General features: G+C 44.7%; 1 protein-coding gene across 3 annotated transcripts in view; it reads right to left on the minus strand.

Annotated features, from left to right (window-relative positions):
• The window catches only part of klhl12 (kelch-like family member 12), a 46,407-nt gene that overhangs the window by 17,429 nt on the left and 13,763 nt on the right, over positions 1-15,215 (minus strand). For all 3 annotated transcript variants that reach the window (XM_048553111.1, XM_048553109.1, XM_048553110.2), the window contains 4 exons: positions 13,478-13,631; positions 12,427-12,644; positions 11,166-11,315; positions 5,118-5,232 (listed from right to left, as the gene is read on the minus strand). In XM_048553111.1, the coding sequence (XP_048409068.1) occupies positions 5,118-5,232; positions 11,166-11,315; positions 12,427-12,644; positions 13,478-13,631 (637 nt within the window). The remainder of the gene's footprint in view (positions 1-5,117; positions 5,233-11,165; positions 11,316-12,426; positions 12,645-13,477; positions 13,632-15,215) is intronic.

Raw genomic sequence — 15,215 nt, forward strand, 5'->3', positions numbered from 1 at the left:
GACAGCAATAAGAAGAAACTCCCAGGTATATTTAGGAGAATGTACTTTCAAACTTTAAACTATTTGCACCTGATTTATTTTTCTAAAAAATGTGCCTTCAACTGGGCTGCAGAACCAGCTTGGCACACCAAAATGACATGAAGCTCCATAAGCTTCAGAAACATATCAAGCCATTTATTTTCAAACAAATAAAAAGGTAAAGCTCTGTTGCAATGGGAAAGCTAAACAGCAGCATCCAGAAAAAATGGTAACGCCATCTGGTGTAAGAGGACTGAAAAACAATGTATAGGAAAGAAAGCATTGTAATACAGCCCATATTACGTAAATTCTCATTATATTTGGGCGGTAACAAGTATCATAACGAATAATATAAACCATGACAGAACGCTGAAGTTCAATATACGACACACTTAATACAAGGAGCCTGCCCTTAGTTTTGGCAGTCAGTTGATTTAATTTTCAGGGAACAAACGCTGATGGAGGAGTTGCAGGTCAATCTGCAACTTGCTCAACACAGCAACCCAGTGGCCAAAGCCTGCACATACATTCTGATACAGAACACAAAATTCAAACAGAAATGCTGACCAGGTGTCGATTTGTTAAAATCTGAAATGCTGGGAAACAAAAAGCCTACGTTGTTTTGGCGGTCCCTACATTCCATGATGACCACTCCTCGCGGTCATCAGTCTCTGTTGTGGATCTTAAGTGACTGAGTAAGCTGATTCTTGACCAGCTGATCTTTGGGCACATGGGACTGGATCTCACTACCTCGTGAGATGACCCGAGTGCAGCAATTTCTCTGGCACACTTCAGTGTTGCTGATGTATTGTTTGTGTCACACTGCAGTATAAGAATACAGTGACAACAACTGCTCTGTACATTAAGACTTCTGTTGATTTAAAGATTTATTGTCAAATATTCGTTGCCATAAATATAAAAGGCTGAGCTGATCCTTTGTTGAATCTAATCAATGATGTCCTTTTGAGACAGGCAGTTGCCAAATTGTGGAAGGTGGTCAATATATTTCAGAGCGTCTCCTTCAACATGTATGGGATATGGGATATTTGGCCGACCAGGTGTGGATCAAAAGGAGGAGTTTTGTTTCGGCAACATTCAAGGACAGGCAGAACTGAAGTATGGTTTATTAATGTGGTGCTGTCATTATCGTGCTGTTGATCATGGCCATCCATGGTGGTCAATTCAGTTTTGGGAAATGACCGAGGTTAAAGAATATTTCACCTGGACGGTATTTTATAGTGATACCAAAAGGAAGCTGATATTTGAAGAGGTTTATAGTCACTGGCAAATATTTATAATCTATCACAAGTGCTTGCTTCGCCCCAATCCAGACCTGGAAGGTGTCTGTTTCAGATCTCCCACTCTAGACAGCTGCCATCAGATCACCACAAAGTAACTGCAGGATTGTGAAGAAGTTTCTTTGGAGCACAGTCCATAGAGCTTTGCAAATAACAGAGCCAAATGCTTTAGTTGGATTAACAAATCTAATAAAAAGAGTTGATAGTGACGTTCTTAACATTTTTCATGGATTTGCCTGGCAACTAAGACCACATCAGAAGTTTCTCTGAAATCTACAGTGACACTGTTGATCCGAGAAGATTTTCTCAGCCATTGGAAGCAGGCAATTCATGCAATAGAAAAGAGGGAAACAACTTGATAAGTTTCTACAACAGGATTTGTCTCTTTTCTTGAAGGTAATACAAGTTTTGCATTCTTGAAATCAGATGGGAGTTCAGTTTCCTTTCAAATTTATAGTGTAAGTGGATGGACGTGCAGTGCAATAAAGGTCTGCCAGTTCTGAGAACCTCAAAGCTTTGTTACAGAATCAGTGCTGTAGGTTTTGGGGTTTTCATCTGTTTGATTACTTGTTACAGCTCTCTCACTGACAGTGGTTCACGCATGGATCATACTGCAGGGTACTGGGAGATGGCCTGGATAGTGTCAACTGTCACTGAGGATTCACAGTTGACACACTGTTCAAAATGTTCTTCCTAATGGATGGCAACGTCATCCTTTAGAAGTCAGACACCGCCCAGTCAACAAAGAGGACTTTGTTCATTTGATCTTGGTGGCCTCAAAATCATTTTCCACAAAAGATGGTCAACATACCGTTGGATCTCTCAGGCTGTCTCTTTCCGTCACAGCACTTCTCTGCTGGATTTATCTTTCAGCATCAAGCCAAAGAAGGTTGCAGTACTGTGCACATTTTTTTCTAGGTGGTCACTCGTTTCAACTTAACCTTCATCAACTCAGTCCTGGGGCAGCGACACTCGAATTATCGGAGCACCGGACTCCAGTCAACTGATTTTAATTGATGCTAGCGAGGGGATGTGAACATTTTCCAGACTGATCACGGGCTACATTTGATTTTATCTATTTATATGGGCTGCTTTAGGGCTGAGACATCCTTTTCCTGAAGAGGCATTCTTTGAGTTTTCCATTTGCAGTACCATCATGCCCTTTTGGCTCAGCACCACCAATTCTTGTGTCATTTTCTCCCAGCTGTGTTCATTTATTTCATTCTTTTTCCTGCCTCCCCTTCCACTTACTCATAGCTACTTATTTTTCTAACTTTTCCCAATTCTGGTGAGAGATCCTCAAAACAAAATGGTAGCTTTCCAACATTTTTCTTTTTTTATTTCCAGCATCTACAGTATTTTTCTTTTCTGCGACTCAGATGCCTAGGTGAATGGTCTCATCCACACTAATTGCACATTGTTTTCTGACTGGTTTCAGAAATCCAGGTCAGCTTTGAGAAAAGAGATTTACTGCAGGCATTTCTATCACCAATAACTGATTTAAGAATTGCAATGTGCTATCTTTAAGCTACAGAATGAAAAGAGGAAGGGTTTTATTTTTTGGCTGACAAAAGTGCTTTGATTCCTGTGTTTTTTTTAATGCATACTCTCCATCTTTGGTAGCTTTGATGTGAAGTATTTTTGATTGTTGTAAATAGTCCATTATTTATATGAATCAACTTGCCCTGTAAATAAATGATGATTTTGTCCCGCAGGCCTGGCACCTCAAGAATCGTGGAATGCAACAAATGATACTCTGCTTTTCTAATTCTGGCTCTCAAGTCTCCCTGACTTTAATCATTGCACCATTGCAGCTCTGCAATTCCACCCTAAATCTCTCTTCCTCTCTGCTTAACCTCCGTCCTGTAAGATATTTATTAAAAGTTACCATTATGACAAAGTCTTTAGTCATTTCCCTAATGCGCTTTGGATGGGACAGCATCACATTTTGTTTTATAATGCTTCTAAGAAGTGTTTTGAGACATTTCATTCTGTTAGTGGCACTGCAAGGCATTTTATCTCAGCAGAGTTAATTAACATTGGTGATTCTGTTTGATTTCAAAAGGTGACCACAGAAGAACAAACATCTTTCTATATTTTACAGTCATGATAAAGTATTTAGATAAAGCATAAAATGGTCTTTATTCTCCCATCCTCAAGACAAGCACCAGTGTGATATTTCAGTATGCGTGAGATCTTTCTCAGAAATTAGAATTCATTAGTGAGCTCAGGCAGCTTCTTGTACCTTGGCTTGGTACGCACTAGGGAATAGGTTGAGAATATGATTTTATTTTGTACATTCTCAGTCAATGGAAAGGAGACTGTTGCCGTCATCAGACCAGACTTGCTGTGTTCATCTAGCCTCACACCGTGGTATCTCAAGAAGTTCCAAGACTGGCCTGACAAGACAGTATGAGCTACACAGTCTATCACAAGTGAACTTAAGACAATTGGAATCTCTACATAGCTTCAAACTGTCACCCAACCGTCACAGAGTCTTACAGCTCAGACACAGACTCTTCGGTCCAACCAACTCATGCCAACTATAATCCCAAACTGAACTAATTCCAGCTGCCTGTGCTTGGCCCACATCCCTCCAAACATCTCTGGTTCATGTACTTATCTAAACATCTTTTAAACGTAACACTTTGCAGATCCAACACTTCTTCTTAAAGTTAATTCCACACACAAATGACTGTGTTAAAAAAAACTGTCTATCCTGTCTTTTTTAAATCTTTCCACACTCACCTTAAAAATATACCCCCTGGTCTTGAAATTGCGCACCCTAAGGAAAAGATACCTGCCATTCACCTCACCTGCACCGCTCATGATTTTATCAACCTCTTTAAGGTCACCTCTCAATCTCCTACACTCCAGTACCAAAAGTCCCAGCCTATCCAGCCTCTCCTTATAACTCAAATCTTCCGTTCCTGGAAACCTCCTGGTAAATCTCTTCTGACCCTCCCCAGTTTGATAATATTCTTCCTATATCAGGCCAACCAGAACCCGGCATAATTCTCCAAAAGAGGCATCACCAACATCCTGTACAACCTCAATAATAACATCCCAACTCTTACACTCAAAGGTCTGAGCAATGAAGGCAAGCATGCTAAACACCTTCTTAACCACCCTATCTATATGTGATGCCAGTTTCAAAGAATTACACACCTGAACCCTGAGGTGTCTCTGTTCTACATCGCTACCCAAGGCCCTGCTTTTAATTGTAGAAGTCACGCCCTTGTTTGTTTTTCCAACATACAAAACCTCTCATTTATCCAAATTAAAATCCATCTGGCACCGTTCACCCCATTGACAAGATCTGTTAGTAATCTTGGTGAACTTTCTTCACGATTCAGTAAACCACCAATTTTAGTATCATAGAACTCAGAACACAAAACAGTACAGCACAGTACAGGCTCTTCGGCCCACGATGTTGTACCAACCTGTTATCCTACTGCAGTCTATTACCCTATTATCATCTGCAAACCTACTAACTATGCTGTCAATATTTTTGTCTAAATCATTTTTATAAATGACAAACAAAAGTGGACCCAGCACTAATCCCTGCGGAACAACACTGGTCACAGGTCTCCAGTCCAAACACACATCTTCTACCATTACTTTCTGTCTCTTGCCGTTAAAGGTCAGTTCACCCTGAATCCCATGTGATCTAACTTTGCTAATTAATCTACTATGTGGAACCTTGTCAAACCTTGTCCTTCGCATTTTCACCGGATTTTCATACAAAGAATAGACTCCAATATGAATGCAAGGATTACCTAACTGTTCACCGACACGTACCCAATCTTGGTCTAGTCCTGGGACTCTGCATCTGTGTGCGGATTTCTGGTCTCAGGTGAAATTTCTTGGCTTCATCCACCAGATCTCGGCACTGAAGACTATACCGAATCAGGGGCTGGATAAAGACAGAAAAATGTCAACTAATGCTGTTCGTTTCTAATTTCACACATGGAGTAGTGTAAGATGGTCACTCCATCACTGTGCAGTACAAACTAGAATCAGCATAAACCAAATTAATGTAGAAAATCAAAATCCTAGACCTACTGACACCACTGGTCTAAAAGAGCAAATTAATAATTTCAAGGCACAAAACTGATTTGTCAATTGGAATGCCCCAGGAAGGAAACGATTCAAAGGAATCCCTCATCTCATTTATTACGGGAATCAGGCTTAACCGTACAACTATTGGAAACAACTTCACCTGCATTCCAAGAGAAACATCTCATTAAATTGTTTAAAATAAAACCCAAGAACTAATACAAAATCTCGTAAAAACTTATTTTAAAAGAAGATAACCACGGAAAAAACCAGCTTGAGTATGGTCATCATACTTTGCTCCTGATGGGAAGGCCCTGAACTGTCTCTCTTTCCCACAATGTAATGAAGTTTTGCCTCCTCACTTCACAAACCTATCGTTGTCCATCATGGACTCCTCCTACTCACTCATACAGTTCCATCCCTAACCATTCTTTTCCAATGTTGGGGAACACAATTTTAAGGAACGCTCTAGCCAAGATAATGGCAAAGTAGCAATGACGCATTTGAGCTCCTGATCTTGTCCGCTTTTGCATTCTTCTTTTGTTTTCTTTTTTCTTTTTACTGGTGCTCTACTCTTGCCCTTCTGTTCCCAACTTTAAAAGCCTTTATCGGTGTCTCGGGCAGCGGGGGGGGGTGGAAAAAGGGGGCCCTGTCTCCTGAGCACGTGCTGCTGTGGTGGCAACCGTGTCGGCTCTTATCAGCATCGGAAAACTCACAGGGAACAAAACAGCGCCCAGTACCAGGAGCAGGGAGCAAAGTGAGAGAGCGCGCCCAGCACCAGGAGAAGGGAGGGAAGGAAGAGAGAGAGTGCCCAGGACTGGGAGTGAAGAGAGAGAGCTCGCCCAGCACTGGGAGTGGGGAGTGTAGGAAGAGAGAGAGCTCGCCCAGCACTGGGAGTGGGGAGCGAAGGGAGAGAGAGCTCGCCCAGCACTGGGAGTGGGGAGCGAAGGGAGAGAGAGCTCGCCCAGCACTGGGAGTGGGGAGCGAAGGGAGAGAGAGCTCGCCCAGCACTGGGAGTGGGGAGCGAAGGGAGGGGTAGCACCAGCACCGGGAACGGGAAGCGAACACGCACAGCACTAGGAGAGGGGAGCAAAGGGAGAGACAGCGCCCTGAACCAGGAGCGGGAAGTGAAGGGGGAGGGAGAGCGCCCAGCACCTGCAGCGGGGAGCGAAGAGAGAGACAGTGCCTAACACCAGGAGAGGGGAGCAAAGGGAGAGAGAGAGTGTCCAGCACAAGGAGTGGGGAGCGAAGACAGAGAGTGCCCACCACTGGGAGAGGAGGGAGAGTGCCCAGTGCACAGAAGGGGGAGAGGACAGCACTAAGGGGAGAGAGTGAGGCCAGCATTGGGGGGCTGGGGGTGAGAGGAAAACAGGCCCTGCACAGTGGGGAGAACAAGCACAGCATGGTGAGGGGGGGGGGGGGCGCGGCACAAATATGAGCCCAGCACGGCTGGCAGGGTAGATAGGCTTCAGATTGGTATGACAGGTCAGCACAACATCGAAGGCTGAAGGGCCTGTACTGTGCTGTAATGTTCTATGTTCTATATGGGGGTGGGTGACGGAGCTAGCCCTGAGGCAACATCAACAAGGTAAGTGATGGTTCAGAGCCAGCTGAGAACTCCTATGTAGATGGACTTCCCTTTAAACCGTTTCTTATCATTTTCTCTTATTCTTAAGCTATCAAAATGGCACTGACTTACAGCGCCAAGTAAAAGATTTTTCACTTCATTTTATTGCATTTCACAGTAAAATATGTGTGACAATAAATCATTAATTCAAATATTTTTTACCTCTCTGTTTCTTCATTCTTTTACTTAATTATCATTCTCGATCAGTTTGAAAGAAGGGAAAAGCACAAAACTTGTGCAGTTAGAGAAGATTTTCTCTATACAAGGCTTTGAATGTTAGATTTAGTCCTATGTTGTTAACCAATATCTACTGTACTGGTTTTCCATTCAATCTCTGTCTTATTATATCGCTACCCTCCCCAGTAGGTTGGCAGACACAGAAGTATACACAGATTTTGACAAGTCTGTTCTGAGGAAGGGACACCGGACCTGAAACGTTAACTCTGATTTTTTCTTCACAGAAGCTGCCGAGCTTTTCCAGCAACTTCTGTTTTTGTTCTCAGCATGTCATGTACCTGACTGGCCCAAAATAGTGATCCAGTTGGTATGAGATGCACTTTCAGTATCTACCAGCTACCCAATCCCAGTCCACAATAGGACCCGTTAACTTGGTGCTACATATTCTATTTACTTAGACAGTATACAACTTGCCTGTATGCAAGCCTCTCTTGGCCTAAACCATCTCCAGGGTTAGATTACTTCACCAGTGTCCGAACAACCAAACATTTTTATTTACCCTTAAAGGCAGAAACTCACACCTAGGATTTACTCTCAAAGTGTGCTTTGATGAGCTCTGAATCTGATTTTAAACTAATATGTCAAGAAGGTAACCCTGGAGAATTCCTAATTGATTTAAGTATTTTGTAAAATCAGACTTCTGCTCCAAACCTCACACTCCTGTCCAGTCATGTGGGTTAGACTGAAATTGGGGATCATGTTTTCAGAATGCGATTAGGCTTGGACTTCACACATTGTGTGTCTGTTTTCATACAAAGAATCATTCTGGGAATCAAAGATCTGATCTGGACGAAGAAGTTGGAAGTAAATATTGGTGAAGAAAAATACTGGAAAAAAATCCCCCAACACTGACAGACTACATATTCTGGTTTTAGGTGTGTTTACAGAGGTCAAGGATTGAACGGCTTTGATTTTCAAGTATTCAATAAATTCTAGAATGGTGCTCTTGGGCTGAAAGAGTCAAATGCAATCTTGCGATTCAAGAAAGGAAAGACAGGGAAAACAAACACATTTAGCCAGGCATTAGCAGAAGGAACAATGTTGAAATATATTGTTGCGAAGTAGTATTGACGCATTTTAGCATATTTGACGTTTAGAGTATATGAGGGAAGAAACAAAGTAGGGTAGCAACAGCTGATCGGGTCACACACACACACGCAATCTCTCTCTCACGCCCACAGCCCCCCACACACACTCTCTCATCCCCTCCCTCCCCCCCCCCCCCACACACACACACACACAAACTCTTTCTCCCCCTCCCCCAACTCTCACCTACACACACACACACACACACACACAAACTCCCTCATCCGCCCACACACACACACACACACACGAACTCTCTCTCCCCGTTCCCCCACTCTCTCTCTCACACACACACACACACACACACACACACACACACACACACACACACACACCCCATCCCCCCACTCACACAGACACGAACTCTCTCCCCCCTTCCCCCCCCACACCCACAAACTCTCTCTCCCCCTCCCCCTCCCCCCACACACACGAACTCTCTCTTCCCCCTCTCCACACACACATTCTCTCCCCCTCCCTCCCCCCACTCGCGCACACACATGAACTCTCTCTCCTCCCGCCCCCACACAAACTCTCTCTCTACACCCCCTACACACACACACAAACTTTCTCCCCTTGCCCCCCCAACACACACACACACACACACACACACACACGAGCTCTCTTCACACACACACACACACACACACACACACACACACAGCCTCTCGCCCTCCCCCCACACACATACACGAACTCTCTCTCCCCCTGCCCCCACACATACAAACTCTCTCTCTACTCCCCCTACACACACATATACGCATACAGATCAACCCTCAAATACTGACTGTCTCTCTCACTCTCACACACACCCTGTCTCTCTTCTCCCCCCGCCTACACACACACACACACACACACAAAGCTACAGGTTGAATTTGTGTTTTCAGATACATTCTCTTTTGTTTAAAAAGCTCATAATTTAGAGACAGTCATTCAAAGAGCTGCTTTATAAATTCCTACTTAGAAATAAAACCAGTCTGTCTCCAAACCAAAACCCAACAAGAATCTGAAGAAAGCCTCACGCTTGATCTGCACTATCTCACCTAAAATATCATGTCTTGTTTACACTGTCAAACCCTTTAGTTGTGTCAGGACATTGACTTCAAAGGAATTTTGGGATTTACAGATGCATATTAAATCAAGTAAAACCATCTAACTGATTAAAGATTTAACAACATCTTAAATTTGTTTAGTACATCCTCCTCAGTGGTGTGACCCTTTGATCTTTTATTTATAAATTCTGTGCCTGATCCTGCCTCTCTCGCTAACACCTGAACAAGGAGTAAGACTCCTAAAGCTTGTGTTTTCAAACACATCTGTTGGATGATAACTTGGTGTCAGGTGATTTCTGACTTTGTACACCCCAATCTTACATTAGCACCTCAACATCATGGGAACAAGGCGCGGCTAGTGGAGATCTACAAGGACCAGATATTTACAATGCCTATCAATGAATCAGGTAAGGAATAATACAGTCAATGACTCAAAGTGAGGCCATTCAGCCCACTGAGTTCACGCTGGGGTACATCTAAATTTACTGACGGTACAAGGATAGGTGGGAAAGTAAGCTGTGAAGAAGTGACACCAAAGAGGCGACAAAGGAATATACATTGGTTAATTTATTGGGCAGTCAGATGACAAATAGAGTGTGGCATGAGGGAATTATTTATACCTATTAATAAAATTATTAGAAGAGGAAAGAAATTATCATTTTGTTAGGAGGGACAAAAAAGCAAAATGTTTATTAAAAAGCGAGAGACCAAGAAGTTAAACATTACAGCACAATACAGGCCCTTCGGCCCTCAATGTTGTGCCGATTAAGTTATGTGATATTTATATGAAGTTATATGATGTGGGCATTGTTGACATCCCTAAATATATGACAAGGTCCGGGGCTACATGAGTAAAGTGGTCATGCTGCTGTTATATGGATACTGGTGCCAGACATTTTGCCTCTCCATCTATTCCAGCATTCTGTGATCTAACTCCAGGAACACATCTTTGCCTGTATCCCATACTACCTATGAATACAATTATACAGATCACCCTTGAAGCTTTCTCCTGTCTGATCGATACTCTGAATACAAAGCTGAAAAAGAAACATTTCTTTTAGAGCTCCCATCTCACTAAGGCGGCTTTAGGCCAATCCACATCCAACATTCTGCTCTGAAAATTCTGCTCACATTAGCAGCCGTGACAACTCCACCACAGCAACATTCTCAATTAAACAACACATAAAATCCTAAAAAACAGTCAATTTACTCTACTTCACAAGATTAACAGAACTTTTAAAAATTCCAAAATCCAGATGTACATTTTCGCCAAATACTAATTAGTTCTCTCTTGGGCCATGTGCTACCTGCATACCAGGTGCAGCTGAAATCCATCCTTTGTTTTTGTGATATATTATTTATAAACAGACCAAAAAGGGGAAAAAAACATTACATCCACCCACATTCAGTGGCAACGGCAATGAGTTGAAGTTAGGTTAGAACAAAATGTTACTATCTCATAATCACGAGAGGAAAAACAAGGCAGATACATCAGAGCACAGGCAAAACACAGATAACAATAGGCACTGCCAAACTGCAAAGTAGGTGCAAATAAGTGCATATATTTATGGAGCAGTAACCAGCAGTGAAATAAATTGGAAAATGGGCACCAGTGAATACTGAATCTGCAAGAAGCGGGCATACTCATAAATTATTAGAGGCGGCAAAAAGGGATACGGAAAGAAATATGGGGCAAGGATAGCTTTTAATTATTGGCATGATATTTTTATGCCAAATAAAGCATGTAGTTGCCTCACAAACGGTAGCAGTATACTTGAAGAGGGCACACACCTCAGCATCAATTACATCTGTAATGTATCTCGGAGTCAGCAATGGCATTCGGACATATTGCAGCAGATCCGGTAGGAACTCCTCTCGTTCTTTCTTGGAATGTTTTACCCAGTTTAATACTGCTTCAAACACTGGTTCTTCTGAATCCACCTAGAACAGCAGCAGTTCATCAGAACCCAGACAGCAATTCATTGTACAATACGGTGCTAGTGGTAAAGCTCCACAAATATCATCATCCAACTCAGGTCACGGTCAAGTCCCCACCGACAAGGTGATAACTGCAGAGCTAGGGAGTGTGTGTGGGGCGGTATGTGGGGCAGTGTGGGTGGGAACAGGTGAGTGTATGGAGTGGATGGGGTTGGAGTTGTGGGGAGGTGGCTGTGTGTGGGGTGTATGCTGTAGTGTGTACCTGTGTGACAGTGTGAAAATTTGTGCTGGTGTGTGGATCTGTATGTATCTGTGTACATGTGGAGTGGACTGGGTAGTTAAGCCATATTTCTCCAAGTGGTGAAGAACTCAACACAAATTTACTGGCTATGGCTACATTTCCACATTCCACACTTTTTGAAATTATTCTTTATACCCGTGGGGTGGCACGGTGGCCCAGTGATTAGCACTGCTGCCTCACACTGCCAGGGACTCGGGTTCAATCCCACCCCCGGGTGACTGTCAGTGTGGAGTTTGCACATTCTCCCCAAATTTGCATGGGTTTCCTCCAGGTGCTCCGGTTTTTTCCCCCCCACAGTCCAAAGATGTGCAGGTTAGCTGGATTGGCTATGCTATAGTGCCCATTATGTTCAGGAATGTGTAGATTAGGTGGGTTATAGAGGGATGGGTCTGGGTGGGATGCTCTGAGAGTCAATGTAGACTTGTTGGGCTGAAGGGCCTGTTTCCACACTGTAGGGGCTTCAATGATCTATGATCAAATTATAGCCTATCGTAATTTTGAGCATTCATCAAACTTTACCAGAGGATCAGCAATACTTTTCCCCAAGAAAGTTGAACTAAGTTAAGTGTCTTTCTAAGTCCATTAGCAATATTGCAGATGTAGGCATTGTAAGGAGATGGCAACACTTAAAGTGGCATCAATTGGTAAATGCCAGCAGAAGAAAGTGTTGTATAAGGTGATGCCAAACTACAATGCACCGTGAATCAACACTCCATTGGGTCTTCAATTCTGAACCTCATCTGCCCTTTGTTATCACACACTGTTTGACATAAACAGCCTTTACAGCTTCTCCATAAGTGGCTGAGGCCTCACCTGAATTTCATCACACCGAATGAGTTTTTCCACTTCCCCCTTGTTCAGCAGCATGAATTCCTCATGTTGGACAACTTCTGGAAAGTTCTTCTGGCTGAAAACCTCCGCTGCTTGCATCAGATCCACACAGCTGTGTGTCTCAGCAAATTCCTGGATTCCCAGACAGTTGGAAGGGTCTAACTGGCTCTCCAAAAATTCACAGCAAGCCTGCTTCACACCTGTTGAAAGATATACACACAGTTCTACACATTGTGTAGTCTGCAACTTTATTTCAGCAGCAACACCCACAGCAAGGAAGTGACACCGTCTGGGGCGAAACAGAGACGGAAGTTGGTTGAGCATTTTTTGCTCAAGGGCAGCATGTTGAGTATACAAGCCTCGTTTCTAGACACTTGAGCCCATAACCCAATGTAGTACTGAAGTAGTATTGCATAGTCAGAGGTGCACTCTATCAGAATAGACGTGGAACTGTGGTGCTGTGTGTCATCTCAGATGGATGTACACATGAATCCAGACAATGTGGAATTTTCCTGGTGTCTCAGCCAAAATTGGTTCCTCAACCCCCAAAGGGGGAAATGAATTACTGGTCACATTGGAGCTCTAGTTTGATGTACACGAGTTGGACCAAAGCGTCTATTAGTGTTATTGTTTTTCTTTCCCTTCTGGCACCCCCCACCCCATTAAAACTGCTTATTGCTATGTAAAAATTCCTTGCTGCATGCAAATTGGCCATTTTTTCCTAACTGTGAAAATAACTATTCTTCACAAGTATCACATCTGGTTTAAAGTACTTTGGGCGATCCTGTAGTCAGCAGAGGCTCAAGGTAAATACAGGGTCTGTCTCTCTTTATGAGTAATACTGCTTGTTGCTCTCCACAGCAGAGCTGATGGAGCAGCAATTATATCTGGTTGCTATCTGCAGTGTTAACAGGCCTGAGAAGAGCTGATAATTGATGTCACACAGCACAGCAATGCAGTTTTACATGAGGAGCTGTTTGCCAGTCTGAGCCCTGGACTGCCCAACAGTAGTGAAACTGAGAAGAGAACTGACCTTTCAGTTGGAGGAGACAGGCTGCGGGAAGCAATTCCTGAACATTTTCCACTGTGACATGGACTGTTTCAGTATATACAAAATCCAGCAAGATCTCCATAGTGGAAGCAGTGAGACCCTGGATATCAATGTCAGGTTTACCTTTCTCTGAAAGCTGCAAGGGAAGAAACAATAACCCAATCACCTAACAGGAATAAATTCAAGTGTTTTCTACTTGTATTACAGGCATATTTCCCAATCACTCACTATCACCCTCCATCCCCCTCACACTCCCCTCCCCTCCCCATCACCCTCCATCCCCGTCACAGTCCCCTCCCCTCACTATCACCCTCCATCCCCGTCACAGTCCCCTCCGCTATCACCCTCCATCCCCGTCACACTCCCCTCCGCTATCACCCTCCATCCCCGTCACACTCCCCTCCGCTATCACCCTCCATCCCCGTCACACTCCCCTCCCCTCACTATCACCCTCCATCCCCCTCACACTCCCCTCCCCTCACTATCACCCTCCATCCCCCTCACACTCCCCTCCCCTCCCCATCACCCTCCATCCCCCTCACACTCCCCTCCCCTCCCCATCACCCTCCATCCCCGTCACAGTCCCCTCCCCTCACTATCACCCTCCATCCCCGTCACAGTCCCCTCCGCTATCACCCTCCATCCCCGTCACACTCCCCTCCGCTATCACCCTCCATCCCCGTCACACTCCCCTCCGCTATCACCCTCCATCCCCGTCACACTCCCCTCCCCTCACTATCACCCTCCATCCCCCTCACACTCCCCTCCCCTCACTATCACCCTCCATCCCCCTCACACTCCCCTCCCCTCACTATCACCCTCCATTCCCGTCACACTCCCCTCCGCTAGCACCCTCCATCCCCATCACACTCCCCTCCTCTCACTATCACCCTCCATCCCCGTCGTACTCCCCTCCCCTCACTATCACCCTCCATCCCCGTCGTACTCCCCTCCCCTCACTATCACCCTCCATCCCCCTCACACTCCCCTCTGCTCACTATCACCTTCCAACTAACCCTATTATCTCTGAGCCATCAGAACAGTTTCAAACTTCACAAAGTTCTGATTTCATTGGACAAGAGTCCTCTCCTCGTCCCAAGACCCCTTTTCCCAATTACAACACTCTTCCCTCCACCTGGACCCCTGCCTCCAGCCTTTTACCTGTACTCGATCTTTTCATTGAGAACTGTCAATGTGCCATTAGTCTCCTCAGTTTTGCTGCCACCTCACCAAATCCAACCTATCTCCCTCTGAACTGACTGCACTCCGTGCACTCACATCTAACTGCACAGGCGGCACGGTGGCTCAGTGGTTAGCACTGCAGCCTCACATCTCTGGGGACCCGGGTTCGATTCCAGCCTCGGGCAACTGTCTGTGTGGAATTTGCACATTCTCCCAGTGTCTGCATGGGTTTCCTCTGGGTGCTCCAGCTTCCTCCCACAGTCCAAAGATGTGCAGGCTCAGTGGATCGGCCATGCTAAATTGCCCGTAGTGTTCAGGGGTGTGTGGGTTATAGGGGGGATGGGTCTGGGTGGGATGCCCAAGGGGCGGAGTGGACTTGTTGGGCCGAAGGGCCTGTTTCCACACTGTAGGGAATCTAACCTAAACCTGACTTTGTCATCAAGCCTGCCGATAAGGGTGGTGCTGTTGTTGTCTGGCGTACTGACCTCTACATTGCAGAGGTTGAGTGCCAGCTCTCAGATACCTCCTCCTACCTTCC

The sequence above is a fragment of the Stegostoma tigrinum genome, chromosome 21, assembly GCF_030684315.1.
Source record: "Stegostoma tigrinum isolate sSteTig4 chromosome 21, sSteTig4.hap1, whole genome shotgun sequence".
NCBI lineage: Eukaryota > Metazoa > Chordata > Chondrichthyes > Orectolobiformes > Stegostomatidae > Stegostoma > Stegostoma tigrinum.